At 37.2% G+C, this 27,745-nt stretch overlaps 2 protein-coding genes across 8 annotated transcripts; both read left to right on the forward strand.

The window, feature by feature from the left end:
• Window positions 1-535: 535 nt before the first annotated feature.
• LOC135606678 (dolichyl-diphosphooligosaccharide--protein glycosyltransferase subunit STT3B) lies at window positions 536-10,919 on the forward strand. The gene is made up of 6 exons (XM_065097737.1): window positions 536-1,548; window positions 3,575-4,111; window positions 7,137-7,591; window positions 7,741-7,863; window positions 8,685-8,744; window positions 10,574-10,919. Exons 1-6 carry the CDS (start codon window positions 661-663, stop codon window positions 10,701-10,703), a joined length of 2,193 nt encoding a protein of 730 aa, XP_064953809.1. The 5' UTR covers window positions 536-660; the 3' UTR covers window positions 10,704-10,919.
• A 4,466-nt stretch (window positions 10,920-15,385) lies between these two features.
• LOC135583507 (uncharacterized) lies at window positions 15,386-26,078 on the forward strand. 7 transcript variants are annotated; one of them, XM_065097739.1, is made up of 10 exons: window positions 15,386-15,799; window positions 15,915-16,099; window positions 16,206-16,774; window positions 17,367-17,466; window positions 19,759-19,827; window positions 20,223-20,322; window positions 23,560-23,630; window positions 24,412-24,473; window positions 24,567-24,684; window positions 25,645-26,078. In XM_065097739.1, the coding sequence occupies exons 3-10, from the start codon at window positions 16,452-16,454 to the stop codon at window positions 25,714-25,716; spliced, it is 915 nt and encodes a 304-aa protein (XP_064953811.1). In that variant the 5' UTR covers window positions 15,386-15,799; window positions 15,915-16,099; window positions 16,206-16,451; the 3' UTR covers window positions 25,717-26,078. The 7 variants fall into 7 exon arrangements, with proteins under 7 accessions (XP_064953811.1, XP_064953810.1, XP_064953812.1 ...); XM_065097738.1 differs by lacking the exon at window positions 15,915-16,099; XM_065097740.1 differs by lacking the exon at window positions 15,915-16,099 and having other exon boundaries at window positions 25,664-26,078.
• Window positions 26,079-27,745: the final 1,667 nt, after the last annotated feature.

Consider the following 27,745-nt stretch of genomic DNA (forward strand, 5'->3'; position numbering starts at 1 on the left):
ATTGCCGATCAGCATCCACTACACTAACAACTATCGGTAGATTTAATGTCAGTTATGTTCAACAGAAAAGGGGGAATTAGATGTACATCAGTCGTACCGATTTGTTTTAGTTTGCCGAGCTAATTTTGATATACATTCCGCGACAACATTCGTACCGCGTCTTAGCTTGGAGTTTGATAATTTGAGTTAAATACACAATAAATAATTTAATGAAGATTACTTATATTTCTTTTCATATCCGGTATATATATACATACATATATATATATATATATATATACATACATACATATATATATATATATACATACATATATATATATATATATTAATCAACTAAAAAAGATGATGATTACTTGTAAATATACTTACTCATTGTGTCAATTAAAATCAATGTTGGCTTAGAGGTCAAAGTAAGTGCGTAACTTCGCTCTCCTGCACTTGGCTCACTATATTTTTTAATAGATAAGTAATGTAATTATGCTTAAATAGACACTTAATCCTGACCCAAATATTCTAAAGCTCACCAGTGGTGACTAGACTCCCCCGCTGGTCTTCTACCCCCGATTTCATCTCCGATCAGTTTCCTAGGGTTTCTCTCCCTACTCCAAAACCCCTAACCAGATCTGCTCTTCTCGCTCCTCCTCCTCCGTCGCTGCGATGGGCGCTAAGGCCGAGAATGGTCCCAAGCCCCCTCCGCCCCTCTCCTCTCCGCCTCCCTTCAAAGCCCTCGTGAAGCTCAAGACCAAGCAGCAGGAGCTCTTGATCCGCTCCGCCGCCCTCGCCCTCATCTACGTCCTTGCATTCGCCATCCGCCTCTTCAGCGTTCTTCGCTACGAGTCCATGATCCACGAGTTCGACCCCTATTTCAACTATCGCACCACCCTTTTCCTCACCCGCAACGGCTTTTATGAGTTCTGGAACTGGTTCGACTCGGAGAGCTGGTATCCCCTCGGCCGCATCATCGGCGGCACTCTCTACCCCGGCCTCATGGTCACCGCTGCCCTCATCTACCGTGCCCTCCGCTTCCTCACCTTTGCCGTCCACATCCGCGAAGTCTGTGTCCTCACCGCCCCCTTCTTTGCCTCAAACACCACCCTCGTCGCTTACTTCTTTGGCAAGGAGATCTGGGACGCTGGCGCGGGGCTGGTCGCCGCCGCCCTCATCGCCATCTGCCCCGGCTACATCTCGAGGTCCGTCGCCGGATCGTATGACAACGAAGGGGTCGCGATCTTTGCGCTTCTATTCACGTTCTACCTTTTCGTCAAGGCTGTGAACACTGGATCGCTGGCTTGGTCGCTGGCCTCGGCGTTCGGGTACTTCTACATGGTGTCGGCGTGGGGAGGATACGTGTTTATAATCAACTTGATTCCCCTGTATGTTTTGGTGTTGCTGGTGACAGGGCGGTATTCGATGCGGCTCTACGTCGCGTATAACTGCATGTATGTGCTGGGAATGATGCTCGCCATGCAGATCAGGTTTGTGGGTTTCCAGCATGTGCAATCTGGAGAGCACATGGCGGCCATGGGGGTGTTTTTCTTGATGCAGGTTTAGCTTCTCTTTTCTTTCCTGATTCTGATTTGTTTGTTTCTTCTATTTGGTTCAGCGACCAAAGCAAAAAAGTGATACATGAATAGTATTCTGCCATAGATTCTCCCAGCTCGGAAGATAGTGCTTCTTGTTTCCTGGTACACATGACCACAGGAATGTTAGAAGGGTTGCTTTTTTTCAATACATTTTGAATATGTTCATACAATCTCAATCTGACTTAAAATCTCAACATGAAGCTATTTAATTTTTATACATTCAGTTGTATAGTAGTGCCCATTTTTTTTGTTATTCTCTTGCGGTGAGGACAATTGAATTAGTAAGGCTGCTACCATCAGCCATTTCCACTTCAAGGTTAAAGTCTTACTGCAAGAAAAAGAAAATTGAAACTTTAGGACCACCTAAAGCAGTTATGAACTAGCAATTGCTTTATTCATATACTGAAGGTGCTTTCTCATGCAAATCACTACTCTTTCTGTTTGTGCCACTTAGTAGTTTGAGATTTGAACAGATTTTAAGAGTCTTCAGTCTGATCATCTGATCCCATACATGGTGAATTTACATTTATTGTCATCTACACAATGTTATTTCCATTTTAAGTTAGGGGCTAAATGAATGTTTGATATTGGCATTATGTTCTGATAGTTCAGTGCAGAATGGCAGCACCAAAGCTGGCATACAAAGGCCCTCGATGGATTCCTCTTGTATAAATGGATCATAATGAGAAGGCTGGGTAAAGCCATGTAGTTATTTCTGTAAATCTGCGGGTTTGCATTGTAGCTGGATTGTTCTGTATAGGTTATGAGCAGCTGTTTTTTAGTTGAGTGTAGCACCTTGGGAAAGTTACATTAGCCATCCCATTGTTGGCCTATTTCAGCACCTAAGGTTTTAACAATTATCAAAAAGCTTTGCAATTTTAGGTAGAAAAGATGACTGTGGATCCTCTCCAAGCAGAAAAATTCTTGTTCTGTTCCTACTTTTAAAAGATATTGTTCTGATGACTATACTTGTCTACCAAGGCAATATCCTTTTTTTTCTGGTTGGATCGATAATAGTGGAATGACTATATCACCTGATCCTAATTAATATCTTTTTGTTACATCTGTGAATTTAACCTAAGTGATATAGTCATCCCAACTTTAAAGTAGTATATTCAAATTGCATGTTCCAAATTCTCCTAGATATTGAGTTCAAAACCTTGTGCATATGGGGATTTCATCAGGATTTGAACCAGATATCCTTTAAACACATCGTCTAAGTAAGTCTCACCCTCTAGATCGTATAATTTAAGTTTCGGGAGCATTACTGGAATTTCTGAGTCAGTCTCACCCTCTATATCCTATAATCTAAATTTCAGGGGCATCTTCTAAGTTAGTCTCACCCTCTAAATCCTATAGTATATTCAAATCACATGTTCCAAATTCTCCTAGAAATTGAGTTCAAAACCTTGTCCATATGGGGGTTTCGTATGGATTCGAGCCAGATATCCTCTAAGCCCATCGTCTAAGTCAGTGTCGCCCTCTTGATCCTATAATTTAAATTTCAGGGGCATTGCTGGAATTTTTAGCTCCTAGAATTTATGAATCCCCACTCATGTATGTCATGCTTGAAATCTTCCACCCAGATTCAAAATCTGATCCTTAAAATTTGATGAAAATATGACTTGGAATTTGGATCTCTATTAGAGAAAATTTAGTATTCCAAATTCATCAAGAAAATGGGGTTTAAGAACGTACAACTACTAAAATATGATTCTTTTTTGTTTTTTGTGGATCGGGGATTATGTTGTATGGTTCTTATTTCTTAGTTGCGAGCTTTTCTCACAATTTATCAATGTTTGCATAGTGACTCTTGCTTCTTAAGGCTTCTATATGATTTATGTTAATGGTGAGTGATGCTGGTAATGTGGATGATCATGGAAGCACTATTTTCATCTGTTATGCTTTTATATTTAGCTCAACTGTTCAGCTAATAGATCTTTAGCCACTTTAACTGCAATGAGCCTGATTTTCAGTTTTTTTTGTAGGTATTTTACTTTCTATACTGGGTGAAGGACATGTTAAATGATACAAAGTTATTCCAGTCCTTCTTGCAAATTACTCTGACATGTGCAATAGGTGTTGGTACTCTTGCTCTTGGAATTGGTATGGCATCCGGCTATATCTCTCCATGGACAGGCCGTTTTTACTCCTTGCTTGATCCAACATATGCGAAGGACCATATTCCGATTATTGCCTCTGTTTCAGAGCATCAACCGACAGCATGGTCATCCTTTATGTTTGACTTCCACATCCTTCTTATTCTTTTCCCTGCGGGCCTGTACTTCTGCTTTAAGCGGTTGTCAGATGCAACTATATTCATAGTCATGTATGGCCTGACAAGCATGTACTTCGCTAGTGTTATGGTTCGTTTGATCCTTGTAGCTGCACCTGCAGTCTGCCTAATTAGTGCTATCGCAATCTCTGCCACGATAAAAAATCTAACAACTTTGATACGCAAGAAGAGCAAGGCTGCTTTGACAGTTTCTAGCAAAGCGACATCTAACTTGAAGGCCTCAGCTAAGGTAGTGTCTTCCATTTGGATGAATGTATTGCATATTACAATGCAATTTTTAGTTATTCTCCATTTAGGTCAGAAAGTTATGATGATAAAATATTGAACTTGATAGTGTTTTTAAATAATTTATTCTTTCAGGTGTCTCAGCATTTGGAAATATTTTTAATAAAGCATTAACATAGGTTGCACAGCCATATTACCATCAGATATACAGTTGAATTTTGGAATATTGTTAAATAAAACTTAATCATGTTAAGTGTAGTCATAAGACAACCAGATATTTTAGCACTAACATTCATATTATTTTCCAATCATTTGCAGCATTTAGATTACAATTATGTGTCATAATCTATCCTGAACTTTTTGAAAAATCAACTTTTTTGAATCTGTAAATGGTCATAACTTTGTAACTGACTAAGCTAATTTACTCAGTAGTTGAGATCATCCTCTGCATACCTCATAAAACTTCAGAATGATTCTGCAAGCTTCTTTTTTACAATCTAAACTTGTCTCTTAATTCAGTTCCTTCTTCTGACACTTGGAATATAGACATTAGGACTAAGAATACAAAGAGAGCATCCATTGTGTTCTAGTTAACAAGATTTGGTTCGTGGATGCTTCATGGCGGAATGCTAGTTTTATAATGAGATGCATATCTGCTGGATTATAGGTAATTGAATAACAATTAAGCAATTGGGGCCAACCTTCTACTCTATGCCTTCTGTCCTTCAGGACTATAGGTGTATTAGGAGGCCCAAAATATATTAGAAATGCAAAAGAGTAACTGTTTTGACACTTGATTGATTTATGAAGAATGCTGCTTGTTTGTACTAAAATAAAATTAGATTTCTGTCCTGCAATAGATAGAATCATGATGTTATATGCAAAGTTTGTTCCATAGAACATTCTTTTAGGTTATTTGTTTCCTAAGGATCGTGCTTTCTTGACTAGCTATGTGGTAAGATTTTTTTTCTCTTTGCTGTGGTTACATGCGATGCAATGTTTCAGGCTGTTGATGATGTTCTTGGTCGTTATACTTGTTCATTTTCATGATTTAGGACATTTATTAGTTGGTAAACAATCACAAACTAAAAGAGATACCTTTTCTGACAATGTTACTTGGATTGTGAATGTATCCGCGATTTCAATAGGCGCTCGGGCGAGGCGAGGCCCTTGCACCTCGTTTAATGTCCAGGTGATGTGCTTCAAAGAGGCGTCGCTTGGGCGCTCGCCCGAGACTAGACGTCGGGCGCTTCGGGTGAGCGCCTAGTTAAACCAGGGCCCAGGCGATCGAACCAGCGTTTTGGGTTTAGTTTGGTCGCATTTGCGTTAGTTGGTTCAATTGAACCAACTAAAGCATCGATATCAACCTCCTAGCATCTCTCTCGCGACTTCCCCAACCCTAACCTTGCTCGTGATTTCGCCGTCGATATTTCCTCTCTACTACCGCTACCTCTCTCCGCTGTTGCTGCTCTCTATTGTCGCTGCCACTATCGTTTCTCACCGCTGCCACTATTGCTGCTCGCTATTGTTATTGCCGCTTGCTGCTACCGCTACCACTATCACTGCTTGCCATTGTCGCTGCTCGCTGTTACCGCTACCGCTGCTCTCAATCAGCAACCTCAGTCTTACTCTTACTCTCTTCTCATATCGACTTAACTTAGTATACTATTAACGATATACTGTTAATTATATACTGATAATAGTATTTTTTATTTATTAGATTAATAATATATTATTTTAATTTTAATACTGTTATTTTTTATTTACTTAAAATTATTTAAATAATTATATTATTAATTATATTATATATTTTTATATTTTTAGCCTCATCAGTGATTTAAAAAGCGTTAGGCGCCAAAAGGCGTCAAGGTCCAAGAATGCTCGAGGCGCTAGGTGCTCGCTCGAGCGAAGCGAGGCGCTAAAATATAAAAATATATAATATAATTAATAAATATAATTATTTAAAATTTTAAATATAATTATTTAAATATAATAATTTTAAATAAATAAAAATTAATAGTATTAAAAATCAAAATAATATATTATTAATCTAATAAATATAAATATTATTATTGATATATTGTTAATAGTATATTGAATGAGAAGAAGGAAAAGGAGTGTAAGGGGGTGCTGATTGAGAAAAGAGGGAGCGGGAGTGTAAGGAGGCAGCGGGAGCGACGAGCGGCGACAGTAGCAGCGAGCAGCGGGAGCGAGAGCAAGAACGGCGACAGCAGCTAGCAGCGGGAGCAGGAGCGGCGACAGCGGCTAGCAGCGGGAGCAGGAGCAGCAACGACAACGAGCAAGGTTAGGGTTGGGCAGCGACAACTTATATTGGTTTTAGTTGGTTCGATTGAACCAACTAACTACTGGAGATCGAACCAGACTTAAAATCTTGGTTCGGTTGCCTGGTTTAACCTAGGCGCTCACCCGAAGTGCCCAACGGCTGGGCTCGGGCGAGCGCCCAGGTGGCGCCTCTTTGAAGCGCGCCGCCTGGAAGTGAAGCGAGGCGCTCGGGCCTTGCCTCGCCTCGCTCGAGCTCCTAGGCAAGCGTCCGAGCGCCTTTTTAAATCACTGAGCCTCACTTCACTCGGGCGAGCGCTTGGGCAACCATCTAGTGCCTTGGGTGTTTTTTGAGCTTGGCGCCTTTTGGTGTCTAGCGCTTTTTAAATCACTGGAATGTATATGATACTAAAGCATCAAAGTTCACCTTAACTTGGTAATATAATAGCAGCATCTATCACAATTGAACTATACATCTACTGCATATTCTCATGTATGTTGGTGCTGTAAGTTTTGTACTGCTTTATTTCTTCTAATTTTTTATTATAAATTATTTTGATGGTTCTGTCCTTAATTATTATTCTATTTTCATCAGTCTCATGATGGAGTTTGTTTGACATCTGTATCTAATGCAAAATAGAATTTCTTCCTTATGTTGAAATGACATTGTTCATAAATATTTTATGTAAATTTTGTCTGGATATGTATAATGTTTATATGGCAGATATCTCCATTTTATTGTGTTGCAGGCATTGCTTGATCAATCTCTTCCTTTCCAACAAAATGGTGCTATTGCTGTGCTTTTTGGTGCATTTTACTTGCTTAGCAGATATGCTACTCACTGCACTTGGGTCACATCAGAGGCATACTCTTCTCCTTCCATTGTCTTGGCTGCCAGGGGTGCCCATGGTGGCAGGGTCATATTTGATGATTATCGTGAGGCCTATTATTGGCTTCGTCAAAATACTCCCCCAGATGCAAAAGTGATGTCCTGGTGGGACTATGGCTACCAGATAACTGCAATGGGAAATAGGACTGTGATTGTGGACAATAATACTTGGAACAATACACATATTGCCACTGTTGGGCGGGCAATGTCATCATATGAGCATGAAGCTTATGAGATAATGCAGTCATTGGATGTAGATTATGTACTTGTTGTATTTGGAGGTCTTACTGGGTATTCTTCAGATGACATTAACAAGTAAGGCATTAGCTTAGCACATATTTGATCATTGCATTTATAACTCAGGCTTCTTCATTATAATATTATATAGATGATTGCTTCAGGTAATTTTGGTATTTTGTGCATGCATATTGAATCTTCTGATGTTTTCGGATCCAATTTTGTAGATTTCTTTGGATGGTTCGAATTGGTGGTGGAGTTTTTCCTGTAATAAAGGAACCAGATTATCTTGTGAATGGTGAATATCGTGTTGACAAGGGAGCTGCACCAAAGATGTTAAACTGTCTCATGTAAGTTTGAACTTGTTTCCGCTAGCAGTCTTCAAAGTCTTCACCAACCATCTATTAAATTTAATGTAGACCTGAACTTCAACTATAATTAGTAAGTTCATGAAATAACAGTCTTAAGCCATTGGATGAGTATAATTTATATTATTATTCATTAAATATGTGACCAGCCATTAAATTATAATGTAATATCTTTGTGTGTGCCTAGATTCATCTGCATTTAGCTGTGGAGGCTGAATGTCTGCTTTGAGATTAATGGATTGTGGAGATCGACTGTAGATACGGGCATATGCATATATGGATGTATGAAATGCTTGCATAAAAAGTTTACAGAGAAAACACATGAGCTTTATGAAGCCTACTATTTTGGTTTGGATGGCATATATGCATGGGAAACAAGCTTCTGTGGGTGCTTGCTGGGGAGTGCACCAACATTAGTACTTAAATACAATTTTAAAAACATGTCATCACCGTCATGTATGTTCATTGTTTTGTAAGGCAAAGCATGCACAACACATTAACTAAACACAGTTGGGCCAGAAAGGTAGTTCGGAATCATTGGATTAGTTATGATATACATATTTGATCCTTTATCTTGAAGTTGTTTGGTTGCCATGGTCCTATACCAAACCTTGTTATCACATGGGGGCCAAACCATATGGACTCTGTACATTTCAACCTGGACTTTGTTCTTATTTTTCTTGTTAGAACTTGTAGAAGATGCATAATGCCAGTGATAAAATCAGTAGAACTCGCATCCATTTTTCACAATGCTTTTGGTGTTCTATAGTTTCTAGACAAACTTATATCTGTTGATGGACCAGGTACAAGCTCTCCTATTACCGGTTTGGAGAGGTGACTACAGAATATGGGAAGCCTACTGGGTAAGCCATTTGTTTATTTTATCCTTAATATGTTCACTGTAATGTAGTGTGTAACTCAGATGATAACTAATATTTCTGATCAAAAGAAAATCAATCAAATCTTCAGTTTTAGTGAGGATAAGCATATGGTCATTTTATTTTCAAATATTTGTTCTTAACATAAAGATTGTACTCGAGAATGTGGAGCTGGCTGGCTAAGTTTAAATTAAGAATGTGTTATTTTTAAATCCTCTACAAAGGAAATTTGGATAAAACACTTGTTGTTTAGCAGAGAGTTGGCATTAGGATAAGGTAGACTTAAGAGGTTGCTGGTATCTTGACAGTTTATGTGATCTTCAGATATGACACGTGGTGATAAATTGTTTTTTGTGGCATAATTTCTTTTGTGCTTTGGGCCAATAGTTACGGTTAATTAGCACGGACACAACCCAAAATTCTGTTTTTTGCATGAAATAGAGCTTTATTACTTGTATCTGCCATATCCTACATTGTATTTGTTACCTCATTACTAAAAAATTTAATGTTGCAACAGCCGTGGTAACTTTTGTAAGAATGAGCCTCAGTCCACCAATACAAACCTGCAGCTGCATAGTTGACTCTGCCTGAGTTCATATCTGATGATCTGATAAATATTAGGAGCTTGAGTTTTGCAGATCATATGATTTCCCCAGTAAAATAGTTCATTGACATTACAATAGTTGGGCCTTTACACATCAACTTGTAAGACAACCTTTTTGAGAACATTACTCAGTATTGTGTTAACAATGCCCCTAGTATTTTTTCAAGCAGCTCACATGGCATCATCAACGTATCATAAATATGCTGCTTGCAACTTTGTTATAATTTAAATTATTACATGAAAAATAAAAGACAGATTTTTTCTTGTTTTCTCTAGTTGTCTGACTTACATTGGTATTAATCTGATATGATCCTACCTCACTTTAGAATCTTGACCATAATTCAGCTTAGTAGAAAGTTCTTTTGCTAGAATTTTCTTTGGCGTCTTCTTGGTTTTTTGAAATGTGTTCCTTTTCTCGTGGACTTCAGTTGGCGGTTAAAATTTGTTTCTCCTGATCATGTATTAGAAAGGTTTAGAATGATATTGATTTGTTTAGATTTGGACTATATGTGTGGTCTGCGAGAAGGGTTAACTATATATATAGTTCAAATCTAAACAAATCAATACCATACTAGGCCTTTCTAATATATGATTAGGAGAAACAAATCTGAACCGCCAACTGGTGTCCATGACAAAGGGAAAATGTTTTAAAATACCAAGAAGATGTCAAAGAGAATTCTAACAAAAGAACTTTCTATTGAGGTGAATTCTGACCAAGATTAGAAAGTGAAGTAGGATCATATCATATTAATGCTGATGTGGGTTGGACAACTAGAGAAAACAAGAAAAAATCTGCCTTTTATTTTTCATGTAATACTTTGAATCATAACAAAGTTGCAAGCAGCATGTATATATATATATATATACACACACACCCACCATCTATATAATAGGCAGATGACCTATTACCTGAATCTTTCATTCGATTTAGATCCTTTTTGTGTCTGCAGCTTGCTAGTTGTGAGCTAAGAATCAGGGTGGTGATTGTGGAATATCAAAGAACTTAGGGCTTATGCTGCTGGAAGGTCCTGATTAGCATTTGTCAGATGATCTTTGATGGTGTTTTAACATGATGGTTGCAAACATCTATACTCCCATGTCTATTATGGTCTTGCCCAGATATTTTGGTCCAGTACAAGATTCGACTAATCTTTACACACGACCAATCGTACACATCATAGTAATTAATTTGTAACTTTCTGTATTGCAGGTATGATCGTGCCAGAGGAGTGGAAATTGGAAACAAGGACATCAAGCTTGAATACCTGGAAGAGGCATTTACAACATCAAACTGGATTATACGGATCTACAAAGTTAAGCCTCCGAAGAATAGGTGGTGATGTCTTGCACAATGTTTCCAACTTTCAAGATGTGCTCCTTTTTCTCCTAGCAGAACCACCCAGGCATAGCAAAACATGGATTTTCCTCGACTGACGTTCTATTTGCAGGGGATGTGGATTTTAGCATTATCATGAATTTGAGTTAAGAAATTTTCCTGAAGAATTTTCTTAGAAGAAGCCAACTTAATTTTAATATTAATTTATCCTTTAAGAGAATATGGTGTGATGTATGTTCCCACGCACCTTGCATCCACCTCTTTTCTAGTAAACCTCATCTAAATAACCTGTTATTTTATCCATGCTACATACAAGTTAATTTTTATCGTTATATATAATCGTGCTTGATGCCAAATCTATTTGAAACCTGGAAGAGAAGATGATGTGGCCTGTAAATATACAGGATCACCACATGAAATTATATCACTGCCTTTCAGTAGTTGTCTGTATAAGTAACCTGTTGACAAGTTCAACTGGAGTATAGTGAAAAGTTCAGTTACATGTTTTATGCCCTTCTTTAGCTTGCAAAATTCTTGTTATTGTCTCAAACAAAAGTCAAGTTTCACCCTTCAAGGCTTGTAACATGAGTCGTCGTCTTTGCAATTCGTAGCAGCATTTATTAGTCAATATCTTCCATAAGATTAACGACAGGAAAAGTAACACATCTAGATAGGTAGCACTCTTCCTAAGAGAGTTTAAACACTTTTTTATTCAAATGCAATGTTAATATGGCTATGTTCTCAAATTCGTTGTGTATTTATTTTGTTGGAACATCCCTTGAACATTTATTACAATCATTCTTGGGCCACGCAATCTTGTGCTAATCTAGTTGATGGTTGTCTTCATATTATGTATGCTCTTCTTGGTCCTTTGCATCCCTTTTCCTTGTCCAACTACTCACTGAGGAAAGGCAATAAGTAGATTTAATAAGTTGAAGGGATTCTCCAGCAGGTTAAGTTTACAGCTTACTATGGACTATTTAAAAGCAAGACAATATGTAGGATTAAGTTTTTCATCAGGTGGATTTATTGAACCAGCCTTTGCAGAATCTATGCTCACCTCCAAAACAGTAAATGACTTGTATAATCTTCCTAATTAAGTAAAAGTGAACCCATCGATACATTTCTTTCAAAGTTTATCGGAAATTATTTCAGTGCCCAATTAAAGTTAAAAAAGTAATAGAATATTATGGTGATCAAATCATTTACATTGCTAAAGACGACACCGGCACAGCCAGTCGTAATCTAAGTAAACATTTATCATTGATGATTTATCTTATGGTAGTGTGATCGCCGTCACCTATGTGCAGCGTGATCATCGCTCGTAGTCGCTATGCAAGGCACCGTAACTATTGTCCATCGCTACTGTGCAAGGTGCGACTGTCACTGCACAATCGTAATAGCCACTATAGCAACCACACCAACGACATTATGCATCGAAGGTCGTCGCCCTCAATAATACTATCATCAACAATACGTTGTCAACAGTAATCCATCAATCAAGTACAAGAAACCTAATATCACTCGTAATCTGACGATATGATGAATTGGATAGAAAAATAGATCGATAATATTGACGAATTATTTATGCATTATAAATAAAAAATGATTAACATATTTTCACGAGCTAAAGGGGCTAACAAGTAGATCTAAAATATTGAATTTCAAAACAACTATTCTGACATCAATTGTTAGCACAAAGTATGTTATTATTTTATGAAAGAATTTTAATGTCAAAATCTGAAATCAAATAATAATATATCTCTAAATTTATGATGTGTATCTTTTGATACTATTTAGAAAAATATTTATCATCCGTAAGCACACTATTGTAGGATCTCAAAGTCGTAATAATATCGATTTATAAAAAAAAGTAGACTTATCTTTTTTTTTTCTCTTCCCATCTTTTATAGGACCACTAATATTGATGGATTTCGAGAGAAATGAGATATGAGATAAGATCTATAATCTCTCGATTCACGTGACTAAAAAAAAAGAGAAAAAATTTATAATTTCTGAATAATATATGTGATGTATTCGCATATCTTTTTATTTGTGTATTTGCATATCCACATATTATCTTTTTCATATGTATAATCCATAAAGGTATTGTTTATTTATATGTGAGAATATAGAGTTTAAGATAAGTAATTAGGAGAGTTACTCCCATATCTCTTAATAAATCATACTATAATTAGATTTTCTTTTATATTGATCGATAATCGTAATCAGAATCAAATTATATCCATAATATATCAAACATAATTAGATAGAGCCATATAATCTTATAGTATAATCAAGAAATAAATACTAGCACCACACCCCTAGTTTAATCCTCGAGTAGGGAGTGGAATAAAAATTAAATTAAATTATAAAATTTTGATGATAAACTATTATTAATTTGGATTACTTAAAAATAATTAATAGAGTCATAATAATTGGTATTAGGGTCCACGTAGCTTGAACATATGAAGTAGAAAAATATTATACGTAAATGAGGTTAGGTGACATAACGATGCGAATTCATGAATGGGCTAGATTAGATCTCAAGTAAGAAAGGATCATCGATGTCAATGAAAAAAAAATAAATAGAAGATATGTTATCAGGCCTCATGTATACTATAATTAGATTCGATTTTGGATTAATCATCGCGGAAAACAATCATAATACCCCTAATTTGTTTTTAGATTAGAAATGGAAATAGAATCGAATAAGGTCTTAGAGATTCGATAGATATACTATCAAAATTGAATAAGGTCTGAATCAATGGTTAAGAGTTAAAGAAAGGCAGATCGATGATGCGCCATCCATCAGCAGGAAGAAGGATGAGATGAGGGCAGTGCTTGTCCGCTTGATCTTTGAATCATGGAAGAAGAGCATGGGGAGACGGGTTTGCTTGCAGTCCAAGGAATAAATAAATGTGAGGACAGCCTCCTTTAAAAAGATACGTGCAATATTAAACGAGAGGGAGCGTATGTGTGTGTGTGTGTGTGTGTGTGTGTGTGTGTGTGGAAGATGAGTCAGCTGTGGTGGCTGCATGGCTCGTGGCCACTTACTCCATCCACTCTTTGACTGACCCTTTCCCCACCCCCCGAGAGTTTTGTCATCGTCCTTTTCCTATGATTTAACTCTGTCTTCAGTGGCACTCGCTTTTCGTGATTTCTGCTTTACATCTTTTATCAGGTCGATCTGCTCCATGTGCGATCCGAGTAGGTTTGCATGTTGAAATGAAATATATCCATCCATCCGTCCGTCCTCCTTTGGATCCGAGCATTTGTCGTGCAATATGTATGTATCCTGTGTGTTTGATTTCTTCTTCTTCTTCTTCTTCTCGATGATAATAATAATAATAATAATAATAATAATAATAATAATAATAATAATAATAATAATAATAATAATAACAAATAAATAATAGTCGATGGATAACGGCCCATCAGCTACGCGTCCTACAACAAAATTCTTTTACATGTACACATGCATCGAGATAAGGGTATATCTATCGTAAAGTAATTGGAAAAATACATCCATTACCAGCAGGAAAAAGAGGTTTATAATTTGGTAAAAGTAATTCTTTTTTTTTTTTTGGTTTGTGCTTTTAGTTAGTTCTTTACTTGTAAATTTAAATTTATCTCTGCCAAGGGGGAACTATCAAAATTTGAATTCCACTAGGAAAAACATTTTAATTTTAAGGCTGAAAAATACTCGTGCCAAGCATATCACCGATTCAACAACTCGGGCCCTTTTTTGGGCAGCAGCATTTAGTGGGTCACGAGTCTCCTATTTTTGGGTCTTTTACTTTTATTATTATTATTATTCTTATTATTATTATTTTATTTTTTGAGGAAAACTGGTGGCTTCCACTCGCGGTGATATATATTATTATGTCACCCCCTTTCTGCCGCCATTTTCTGCCACTAGCCTTCCTCCACGTGTTCCGCGCCGCGCCGTTGTCTTCTCCTTATTGTACGCGATTCAACAACAATGGAATCGCGGAGCCCAGCCGTCGAATGGTCTCATCAGGCTCGGCCCGCGTCGGAGCGAAGACCGTGGCCTCGTTTGGTCCGCTGGCACTTGTAGCGGATCCGAGTGGTCTTTCGGGGAAGTGGTGACGGCGTAGTGGAGTTAAAATATCCGGCGTTTCCGTCCTTTTCTCTATCACGACCCTCGTGGCCGTCGGATCCCTGCGCCCGGAGATTCCAATCACGAAAACCGTTACGCGAACCCTGCTTCACACCCGCCCCTCGCAGCGACGACCACTCTTCCTTCGGTCGCTCACGTGCATTCCGCGATTTGACAAAATCTGTGGGGCCCGCAATGGGCGCCACGCGAGGCCCGGAGGTGGTCGATCGGGTGTCATACGTGCAGGGGTATGACGAGCCTTTTCCACTCCTAATTCGTGACGCAAATTTAAAATCTGTTTTGACCGTACGGTAATCGCGAATTTGTTGGCGACGCGCAGCGAAATGGTGCCCCTCGGCGATCCGTATCGGGCGATCCCGACCGTCAGATCCCACCTGCGAGGCCTCGTCTCTAAGAAGCGACCGGATCGGAGGGTGAGTGATTCGCCACGTTTTCCCGTGGAGCTCGGAGGGTTTGCCGCCAAATTACGGTTTTTTCGTGATTAAACCGCGAATTGAGGGGCGATTGCGGTCCGCGTCATGGACTAAAGTAGGCGAGGCGTGGAAGTGGAACGGGATGGGCACTTCGCCAATTGCCAGAAATCTTATCTCGGGAGCAGGAGAAGGAGCGCGAACGATCGGAGGGGCCGGAGTCGAAAAGGAGAATGGGAGAGCGGAGAAATACTAGTGATCGAGAGAATCGAGGAGAAAGAGGTGACCGGAAAAGGGTGGTGCGCGAGCCAGGAGAAGGTATCGGCATCTAATTCTGGTGTCGGGATTCGTATCCCCTGCTTTTGAAATCCAAAGATCCGTTGTTGTCGATCTCTGCGCTCAGCAAAAGGAGGGAATTTTCCTTTACTTTCCCACCGGAGAGGAGGAGAAAGAGTAGAAAGAACAAAAGTTTCGATTCTTGCAAAGCTTTCCTTCTCTCTGCCCCCTCGAGGAGGACGAAGAGCCACCGGAATGTGCTGGAGGCAGGTGAGTAATCGAAAGTTGCCATTCTGTTATGTTTTTCGCTTATTCCTTAATTTCCCCCCCCCCTTTTTTTTTTCCTTTTTCTGGGGTTTTTCTCGGCTTAGTTTGACGTACGTAGGGGGATTTCGGCTTCTTGATGTGGTTTTGGGAAGCTGGTCGGTCGAGGTCAAGGTTTTCATCAATGTGATGAATGAAAACAGATTCCTTTCTTGGCTTCTTAATCGGTTTGATGTGCTTCGGGATTGCGAATTTTGGAGGTTCTTGGTGGGTGTTGCAGTGAAGATTGAATCTATGGGTTTTTGGGTCGGTTGGTCTGTGAAACCTCATAGGTTTTGGAATTTGAATTTGGGACTCACCATTAATAAAAACTCGTCTGCTGAAGTTAACTGACTTCATGGTAAATTTGCAGGAAAGGTTGCTTTTTTCGCATCTACGAGGGATTCGATCTCAGGTGCAGTGACAATTCGAGTTGTTGGCAACATAGATTTTTGGCCCGTCCAGTATTGGAAATCGACCCTACCAGAAGCTTGATCTCGCTGATTCTTTGATAATGAACCAGGACAGTGATCACCTGTTCGTTTAGGTTGTTTGAGGCCGAGTAATTTCTGATAGGGCGTGATAACTTGGTGCCGTCAGCGTGAATAGTTGGTGTAAGATGGCGGCTGATTCTAACATGGGTTCTCACCAAGCAAACACGCCTTCTTCTTTCCATCATCCTCGCATGGTTTCTTTCCGGTCAGGTGCAACGGATAGCTTAATGGGGGTGATTCCTGGCGAGGTGTGCAGTTTCAGTGGGAACAGCATCATGGTTCCATCTGCTGCCTCTTGCATGACCAATCATATGGATACTGTGACTCAATCTCGGTACCCTGCAGGATCTGTTCTTCGTGAACCAAAACCGAGGTTCACACATGTCTCAGGCTCACCTGCATATTGGTCTTCGGAAGAAGTGGATATCTTGAGCATAGGCCTTCTCAAGTATGTACTGTTATCTTCATTATGTTGGCTCCACAATTCAAAGTTTCCTTCAACATTTTTTTCGTCTTTATAGCGTGAGGATGGATGATTGATTATTGTAGATCATAGAAGAAAAAAATTTCAGATGACAATTGGGTTAGTAGGGGAACTTTTAAAAAGATTTCTTCTTCATCTTCTCCCTTTCTTATTTTCTACGGGGATGCCTTGGAAATTCTGTTACATATATCTTTCAAGTGATTTGCAAAGCCTTTTGAACCGGGCTGCCCTTTTTTCTATTTATCTTTTAATTGATTTGGTTTTGGATATTCCTTCACAGATGGTATATGCCTTTATGAGTTTTTTGCATGAAGTCTTGACCTGTTCAAAACGGTTCTCATGTTATAAATGACTTGTTTGATACTCACATGTTTCTGCAATGATTGGGCATTGAATATAAATCATAATATCCTAACAGATTGACTGATGCTTGTAAGTTTTTGCTGAGTTGTCTTTTTATGCTTTTCTTTGTACTGCCCGTATATCACCTTGTGTTTACTGCTTTGCCTTCTTGTTTTTTATTTCCAGTATTAATTTACTTGTTTGTGGAAGACAGATACGCTAATGAACCAAATATACGGAAGTATGCCAAGATAGCTGCTATGCTGCCTCAGAAGACTATAAGAGATGTTGCACTGAGGTGTCAGTGGATGATTGTGAGTTTTTCACTTGCTATGATTTTATATGATTTTTCAGCTTTAATTTTGTGCTTGTTATATTAACTGGAAGTTTATACGTATTTGTCTAGAAGCAACATCAGCTTTTTTTGACAATATTTTCAGGGTTTAATTGCATCATATCACATAGAGTTGTTATAATACACTAAATTGCTATTATTATTAGAGCAATATTTCAAGGTTGTAACTGTCTTTTATTATTAACAACAATGTTAAGTGCTTTCTTGACATATCTTCTTTTATATCATAGGAAATAATAGGGGCACCATAGTTACTAGAATCACCCTACCTCCCTTGGACCCATAATCGAGGTTTTGCATGCTATTTAATTTTGTTGAAGTAAACCATCTTAATACAAATAAAATCCATTCAATCAAAACACCAAAGAACAATTGCATTTGGCAACAATGAGTATGTCAACAGTTCATAACTTTCCAGTTTTCTACCTACACTAATTTTCATCATATTGCATGTATGGTTAATGATTTCGTAGGACCAAATATCTTATTGAATGTAATTTAAACAACCAAGTGACTGGATGCATGTGGCAACCCAAATAACAAAACACCATGAAGCAAGCTTAGTAGCATGCACAAGAGCTATACCTATAACATGGCACAGAATGTTCAACGTGATAGGTATATGTGGTGTGCCGCTATAGACCAAGCTTGTTGGCATTGAATGGACCTGTTGAGACTAAAAGATTTTGGTCATATCTTGCTCCAACTGGTTTAGCAGAATTTTGCTAGTATATTATGATGTTGAAGTGATAAAGTTATGCTCTACATATATAATAATGTTTTCTGATTAAATATATACAAAAGAATACTGCTGCCAAGATGAAGATGTGGGGGCTTAAGATGACCAAGAGCAATTACCAGAATATAAAAGGAAGAAATGCCTATATTCAAGAACAATTAAAGTTATCTTTGACTATGGACATAATGAGGGAAGCCTTATAAGGTGGGATAGACATGTTCCAAGGAGCCTATAAAGACATTGATGAAATGAAGTGTGACACTTAGAATTAGTGATGTGAAAAGAGGGGAGAAAGACCTCTCTTGTTGAAACTTCTAGGATTATGAAATTATAAGATCTCACATTTGTTTAGAGTGTGGATTATGACTTTGGTGCTTAGCGTGAAACTAACCTAGTGGAAAGCATGCTTGTCTTACTTGGTCACTTCATTATGCTTCACATATGAAAGTATTGTGTATCACAATGTATGCAATCGATGGTCTTCATCATCAAACATAGCCATCATTTTGTTTTATATTTTATTTGGAGGGGTATTTTTTATTATATTTGCCCTTCATGATAATAGAATCTTCTCTATGAGAAGTTTGCATCCCGTCATGTGTACATTATTCCAATCGCACACTAACTCATCAATTTTTGAAATATCAATTTTTGAAATTTATGCATGGATGTGATATTGTGATGAATGGTACATAGTGTGCATCTGACTCTTGCCTGACCTTGTCTTGATTGAGAGCTACATGCTGTCATGCACTAGGCTTTCCTTTATACTTAATGCTCTTCTAGGGACATACAAACTATTTTTTTTCTGGTTTCTTTATGTAATAAACCTAAAAGGAATATGGTGACAAATAGTAACTGCTTATCTGGCAAAATATCCTGTGAAAAAATTGTAGATATGTTTGATTGATTGTTACTATAAACACGAGCCTCTAGAAAACACACCTGCCCAGCTCATCATTTTATTAAGGTGAACTAGAATTTATTGTGACTGGGCCTCTTGCAGTTCACTAATATCAGTCTTTGTGAAGGATGTCCAGCATGCAACAGTCTCCAATATTCTAGATAGCTGAACAGACTGCTTGTAGGAGATTGATGTGCACTACTTAGTCTAACAGGGTGAGCTTTATTTTTAAGCTCTAACATCCCTCTTTTGTGCATGCCTAATGAATGATCCATAGACTTGCATGTGAACAAGCTTAGGATTACAGTGCAAACCGAAGGTATATGGTCTTTGCACAAAGGCTTACGTGTGGATGAAATAAACATTGGATAAATATTATAGAAAATGGGACAAAGCCAGGTTCCAAGTTCCAACACAGGGTCTACTTTTATGCTGATAAATGTTGGTTGACCACCTTTCCTTCTAGCTCAGGTTTTTAAATGAATTGGCAGGGTTATAAAATTTATCAGACCCGATGATAGTGTAAAGTATTTTAAGTGCTAAAATAATGTGAAGAAACCTTTGATTTATCTTTTACATGCATATCAATACATTAGTTTCTCTTGCAGAACAAGGAAAATGGCAAACGGAGGAAGATGGAAGAATATTATGCAGCAAAAAAGATGAAAGAAATGAAGGTAACCTTGAATTTGTTCTTGTGGTTTTTTTGCATACTTACTGCTTGATTCATCTTGTGAACAAATTCTTTTTTTATTTTGATTATATTTTAAGAAAGTTAGTACAGAAATTCCTGTATCACCTTTCTCAGTTTGCATTGGGACTTGGTAAAAGAATTTTCTGCAATGTGAGTCATGTGGGACCAATTCTGTTGGCATATGAATTTTATATGCATCCAATTTCTCATTAATTACCCTCCTAAATGTTTTTGCTTTGCTGGCTGATGTAATATAATGAGATTGCAGTTTCAGGATTAAGCTAATGAATCTATGATTCATTGGTAAAGAAAATCTTACCTTGTTAATTCCTTTAATGGGATTCTATCTTGATTATCTTTGTTCTGATGATGTTTTAGGATCAGATGGTGGGTTCTCCTTCAACAGCAAATATTTGTATGGCTCCTATTTCATTTATCATGAATCATAAGAACATCCATGATCAGCTTCCATCTGAAGGTTGGTGCAATACTGAGATATCTTACCAAAGCTTTAAGAAAACAATTTTTGACACAAAATAGGTGTGAGAATCCTTAATGTGACTATTCCTCGTTTATCTTCAATCACTCATAGTATCTTTTTTTGATGTTGATGATTTCCACCTTGTACGATATGCATTTATGCTTATGTTTACTTCTATAGTGAATATTCATGGAAGTCCTTTGGGTTTATTGACTACCTCCCTCTGTTTTAGTGAATTCATCCAGAATTTCCGATGTACATCTTTTCTGATGATGATGTTGTGTCAATGAAGAACGTCTAGTTTGTGAAATTCATTTAAAACTCTTTTACTGTAAAATGTTTATATCTAGCTTTGTCATTTAAGATTAGACACAACATAAGTGATCTAAAAGATGACAATATGGAGTTCCACATATCCATCCATATCAGGCATGGTCAAGCTAAATCAACCATGAATATTACTGTTTGGTAATGAGTTTATAAATGTCAGCAGTTGCTGCAAAGTGCAAACTAGAGGTGGATAAATTAGTCACTGGTATGCAGAATAACTCCTTAATCTCTAAAACACCAAACAAAAGAAAGAAAACGAACATGACTTTGAGTTGCCAAATCTTTTTTAGGGTGGCCAAAATTCTGTGCTTGTTGAACAAGAGGAAACAAACCCACAGGGATTTGAGTCTCCAAATCTTTTTGAGAGAATTACTGTTAATTTAAATACTCATTTGTTGGTAGAGCTTCCTTATTTTACAAAAGAATCCTTGGTGGTATCATGAAAATATTTGAGCATAATAAGAAACTATCATAATAGTTACAGATCTGTATTGAGTCTTTCTTGGCTTTGATATGGAATTTGGCCTTCCTCAACTCTTTCTGATAGAACATTAGATATATTGAAAAAGAAGATTAATTAAATTCACTAATCTGAGAGAATTGTCTGACTGTGTATTCTCAGGGAATGGGATCATGCTTCATTGTGATGTAATTTTCGTAGTCTCATAAAATATGATGGCAGTTTAGTTGCAGGGATTCTCCTTTTTGCAGGTGATGTTACAAATTGATGTAATTTTCAGCCAATTGTTTGATTGAGCTGAGGTTGATTTAGTGAAGCATGGGTCGTTTTGAAGATAGGATTTCTGACACGAGTAAATGTGGAACTGTAGTTGGAAGTGGTCTTTTTGGGAAGAGATATTGCTGGAATTAGTTTTGAGTCACTGTGTACTCTCTGAATGTTTGCATTATCAATGTTTGAGGATATCTTTCAATTGGAGAAGTTATTATAGTATTTAAAAGCCAACATGTTACGTAGTTTATGGAGTAGATCTGCCAGAAAATGTTCCATCATTATGGAATCATGGTGCAATTTATCATGGGTCTTGCTAGTGGTTTGTTTTATAGATTGTTATTTAGTGGACTTAACCTTGTCCTATGCGAACATGGTATGTGTAGCATGCCATACCATGCCAAAATGGGGAATGATCAAGTGTACCTTTCATTGTTGTCATGCTCAACAATGTTGAAAAGAAAATAGAAAGCTAATTGCATTAATTAACTTTCGAAGAATATTTTAATTCTATAATCATGGCAAAGGGGAAAAAAAAATTATTCACCTGTTGTCAGCCGTTGAATAACTTACAGCTTGGTTTGTTTTATAGATTGTTATTTAGTGGGACTTAACCTTACATGTCCTATGCCAACATGGTATGTGTAGCATGCCATACCTTGTCAACATGGAGAATGACCAAGTGTACCTTTCATTGTTGTCATGCTCAACAATGTTGAAAAAAAACTAGAAAGCTAATTGCATTTATGAACTTTCAAAGAATATTTTAATTTTATAGTCAGGCAAAAGGGGAAAAAGGAAAATTTTATTATTTACCTTTTCTGGGCTGTAGAACAACTTACTGTTGGAGTGAAGTGATGAGATCACTTGAGGTGCTTCAAATTGCAAATGCCGTTGCCAGGGCTAGTGGAGCTGATGGTAGGTATGACCTGATTGATGATGAGATGTATGGGTCTCAATGGATGGATTTGAATCATGAGAGATTGTCAGCCTTGGAGATTTTGTCATGTGGAAAAAGAAGGAAGGAAGGCATTCAAACAGGTGTATCCAGAGATGTTAATCTTAACCTGAACTCATCTGATCTGGCCTATGTTTTTCTTTTTATTTGACCCATTTGAGTTCATGGGTCGTGTCCTTATCTAGGAAGGATTCATGATCTAGTTTCATGGCTGGGGTGGGTTGCCAAGCAGATGTTACCTTGATCATAAGTTAATAAGACCCAGTCTGGACCAAATTGTATTTTTCTTTAAAACAAGCAAAAGTTGTTGAGTCTGAACTGCATTTTTTAATTTAACCCTTGTCTACTCCAACTGATCCCACCCACTAAATATACAGGTTTGTATATGGGTTTGATTAATGTTAAGAAATCTCGACATATTGGTGAGACCAAGTTAGGTATGAGACAGCACTGTGTTCTTAGCCTTCCATCTCAACCTGACTTGGTACAACCCAACCCTACCCAACTCGATGGCCACCCTATGTTATTGTCTTTAGATAATAAGTGTTTGATCTTTATGTAATTTGTCTGTGTGCTTTTTTAAAATAATACATATTTGAACATCTCCAGGTCCCTATGTATGGACAATTACCACTTCTTCCACTCATGGTATCTTTTGAAAATTTCTGAATTTCTTTCTTGTTCTCAGAGGACTTGAGTGGACTATGCGAATTAGAATAAGTATTATGCAAATTAGGAGAGTTTATTTTAATTTTGCAAAGGACTTGAGTGGACTATGCGAATTAGAATAAGTATTATGCAAATTAGGGGAGTTTATTTTAATTTTGCAAAGGACTTGAGTGGACTATGCAAATTAGAACAAGTCTTATGCAAAGGACTTGAGCGTTCTTTCTATTGTTTTATATTCAAATTTGTTGTAATTGGTAACATCTTGTGGTTCCTTCTCACTCACAAAAAGTTTTGCTACAAAGGGCTTGAGTGGACTATGCAAATTAGAATAAGTATTATGTAAATTAGAGAGTTCAAAACCTCCATAAGTATTATGTAAATTATGAGAAATTTTCTTCAAGCATTGTTTGAGTCTTTACTTTTTTATCCATGATGACTATCTTTACTTTTTCATTAACTTTAACTGCTTGTTATCTGATGTATATTGTTAGTGGCATCATGCCATTTCTTCTGTTTGTTTAGCTTATAGTTGCCACTTCGGATGCAGAAATGAGGCGCCTTTTGGATGAAAATAGAAGATTTCTGAAAGACATTGCAAGAAATCTTGAGGGAGGCATGGTCTGCTATCTAATATCCTTTTTGTATTTTTTCTATGACTGAGGTTTTGAGTCATTATATTTTTATGGGAATATTTAAAGCAGCTGAACAAAATGAACTGCCAAAGAAATAAGATCTGAGATTTTTTTTCGGTCATTCTGCTTCTTTCTGGTATGAGAGAATTTTGAATTTTTTTTCTTAGCAGTTTAAGTTATAGTAGGCTTGATCTGAAATAGATTTGGTCATAACTTATTGAAATAGTTAGAATAATGGTTTGAAAATGTTTAGCTTGATGATGCATTTATAGTACTAATAACTTAATAAGTACTTCAAGGAAATGTGTGCAATTGAGGGATCAGCAGAGAACAAGTTGCTTTTGGGCTGAGTGAAGCCTAATTTAAAAAGGATGTCCCAGTTCACGAGGCATATTATTTTAGATAATGTTGGTGGAATATTAGAATTTGTGGTAAATGCCCATGGATGAGGCATATTGGTCTCTGGCTAAAACAGTTGTGATAAAATTAAGAGGTTTGACAAAGGATACGCAGAAGTTTGAGGAGTTTGTAATATTTGCATGGAACTGTTGCAAAATTTTCATATGATAAGCAATTATGAACTTATGATGCTGCCAATTTGTTGATAAACTTTAGTTCTTGATGGTTCATACTTGTTGATGGTGAATAAGTGGTTATGATGAAATTGTATATGGGCAAATTCTTGATGGTTGTTACTTTTCCATTTTTCGTATATCTTAATGGTCATTCTTGGATGCTAATCTTACTAAGCATACTGTCAATTGCAGATAGAAGAGAATATTAATTTATTTCATTACATCAGAAATAACATCTCAACAATCGAGAATAGGTAGAATACTGCTTATTTTTTGGCCCTTTATCTTACCAGGGCTTATATGCTTGCCTCATGATTGTTTGATAAGCATCACCATTCATTCTGCAGAGTAGATGTGATGTCTGCAACAATGAACCAACTTCCGGGGTCGATGACACAGATGCCTCTTTGGAGGGTCTCGGTAAATGATGATCTTCTCAGCAGTCTTATTCCACTTAATGGAAATGTAAGGTCTTCTTTGTGCACTGTTTTCTCTTTATAAGTTGTTGCTCGAAGTGGATTCATGATCTTATTTGTCTCTACTATTCTGTTTAAGTTGTCACGAGAAATGGGATATCTGATCAGTATCTTTTCGAAAAATTAATCTTTGACCTGTTTTTGTTCAGTTAGAACAAACATATGTAGTCAGAATTTGAAGTTTCTGCATAATACTTGAATTAAAATTATTGCTATAACCTAGCCTTTGAATTGGGCTCAATTTGTTAATGCTAGTATCAAAGTGGTTGAATTGCATATTGACTGAAAGCAACGAAATAAAGGGAAAAGAAAAAAGAAACTGTGTGGTGCTCTGTCAGAAACAATATCATTATATACAGCTAAGCGGATTGGATAGATGGATCACAAATATTCTAGTCTCATTATCATCTAACACAGTTAACCATTTTTTTTGTCTTTGCTATAAATCTGATTGATACCATTGTTTATAAGGTGATTGAGTTCAGTCCATAATTTGGAGCTAGATTGTTAAATGTCCTTTTTGACTCTGTTTCTGCGGATAATTGTTTATTGGCTTCGATAACCTTTACATCCTTAGCAAGAGTTGCCTGATCATATTTGGAGTGATCTAGTGACATAGAAATACTCCAGGTGAACACTCCATGGGCTCAGCATCTTATTGGACTATGCATATATTGGTCAGCCTTGTTTCTACATGTTTAGGAGTCCTATGGATTGTTTTCTTTTTAATTTAGAAACAATAGGAGTAGAGCTGCTTGTAGTTTGTGAGGGAATGGTCATACTCTGTACATCCGATCATGACTCTTGTCCCTGCCCCTTTTTTTTTTTTTTGATTGTGATTATTAAGCTAGCTTGATGTATAGAATAAAGGTTGAGAACATGGTTTATTATTTTTAAGCAAAATGCCAAATCAGCCACTAACATGGAACTTTTTTTGAAAATGATGAAGAACTTATGTGCTACACCAGGAAGCAATCAATTACGGCTGGACATGACATGCTTCAGACGTAACATAGGATGATTCGAAGAGCTCATGCAAGATTCTCCCGAAAACGCTGCAGGTCTTGGCTTTGTGAATCCCTCTTGGAGTGGGAAGATCCCATGGTGGAACCAGTGATATCTATTCTGAACCAGACACCAGGCGACGAAACCCTCTTCTCCATGACTAGGGTTGTAACCGGCGAATCGTTCAGCCTGTGATCTGAATTCTGTATATAATTGCTTCATTAGTGGGAGGTGTTCTAGGATGTAAGAAAATAATGGTGCTTGCATCTTGTCAATCCTGACTTGTATTTTGTCTATTCATTCTATTTTATCAGGATATATTGTTCACCTCCTCGGAGCGTATGGGATAAATAAAAAAATAAATAATTTTTGTGGATATTTTTCCATTGTACTCATTAAATATGAATTATCAAGGAAGAGAAGTTCATCAATGGAAGATTTTGCTGGTTGCTAATGTGATGTCTTGAGCTTACCATCGATCGACAGGATGAGTGTCAAGTACAGAAGAAGCCTTGAATGTGTTGTTGCTGGTATTTTATACTTTGGAAATTCTGTGATACATCTATTGCCGTATATGGTAAGTTGGAATTGTAAACACACATTCTGCTGCTATAAATTTAATCAGTTTTAATTAATCAAAACAAAAATAAAAAAAGAGGATATTTTAATATTTTAAAAAACTGAATTAACTGAAAATAGATGATTTAAAAGCTCAAAAATAAAAAAAAGTGGTCATTCAGATAATTTTATGGTTTCATGAAATTTAAAATTTATAATTTCATTGTGATCTGATAAAAAAAAGTTGGAAAGACTTTAGCTTTTTAAGAACTAAATTAACTGAGAATAGGACTTGTAAATATCCAAAAAATAGAAAATGTGACCATTTATTTATCCAAAATTTTGTGAGAATTTTTGCATCAGTAGTCATTTCAAAGGTTTGATAAAAATTTTGATATTTTAGAATTCAGATGAACATGAGTTACACTATCATCACACTATTTTTGAATTGAAATGAAAAAAAAAAATACTAAAAACTATATTTATACAAAAAAAAATTAGAAAATCTTCTTTGACAATATTTTTAGCTATTTTTGACCTAATTTATACCCACAACGTGTCGTGCCTCACCGAAGCTATAACTCACGTCGGACCGAGCAGTAGCATCACACACAGTTGTATAAGGAGAAGCAATCGTTCGACATGATCACTGGTCAAACATGCAGCGGTAGTGATTATGCTTCGACGAGGAGAGGCAATCACGTAGCAATGCTGCTGCAACGTGGCTTGGCATGGCAAGCCACGTCGATAACTTGGCATGACCGAGCGACATCGTCGTTAGGGGCACGCTACGATGCCTCGGCCAAATTGGCATCTCGGGAGGTTGCGATTCTCACTCACCCCTAGCCAAGACGTAAGCATGGTGGTTCAGACATGGTCGATCGATAGCATAAAAAGGCCAAGGGGTCAGCTTGGCGTGGCCGAACGACGACACCAACCAAAGATTTATAGCTTCTGCATCCTATGCTTCGAGAAGGCATGTAATAAAAAAACGATGCTTCAAGAAGAAGAAGACATGTTGAGCTGTCTATGACACGTCGTCACCTCCTACTTAGATGCCTTGTCAACCTACACGTAACAGGATGCTTCAAAAAAGAAAATATGGTATGTTGAGCAGTGACATGTCACCTCCTACTATCGACCTACATGTTGTAATGAAAAACGATGCTTCAAGAAGAAGAAGACATGTTGAGCTGTCTATGACACGTCGTCACCTCCTACTTAGATGCCTTGTCAACCTACACGTAATAGGATGCTTCAAGAAAGAAAGTATGGTATGCCTTGTCAACCGACACGTAAAAGCTCAAAATGCAGGCAGGATTTTTATAAAGATATCACTAAAAGATTTATATTTTAGTAACTATATCAAGTAGACATCGGATTTAGCGTTTATAATAAAAGCAACGATAGTAAGTTATTTTGAAAGATGATTTTTTTTAGTTAAATTAAATACTAAATTGTTATTTATAGTTATTATTATTATTATT

This window comes from Musa acuminata, chromosome BXJ2-3 (assembly GCF_036884655.1).
Source record: "Musa acuminata AAA Group cultivar baxijiao chromosome BXJ2-3, Cavendish_Baxijiao_AAA, whole genome shotgun sequence".
Lineage (NCBI taxonomy): Eukaryota > Viridiplantae > Streptophyta > Magnoliopsida > Zingiberales > Musaceae > Musa > Musa acuminata.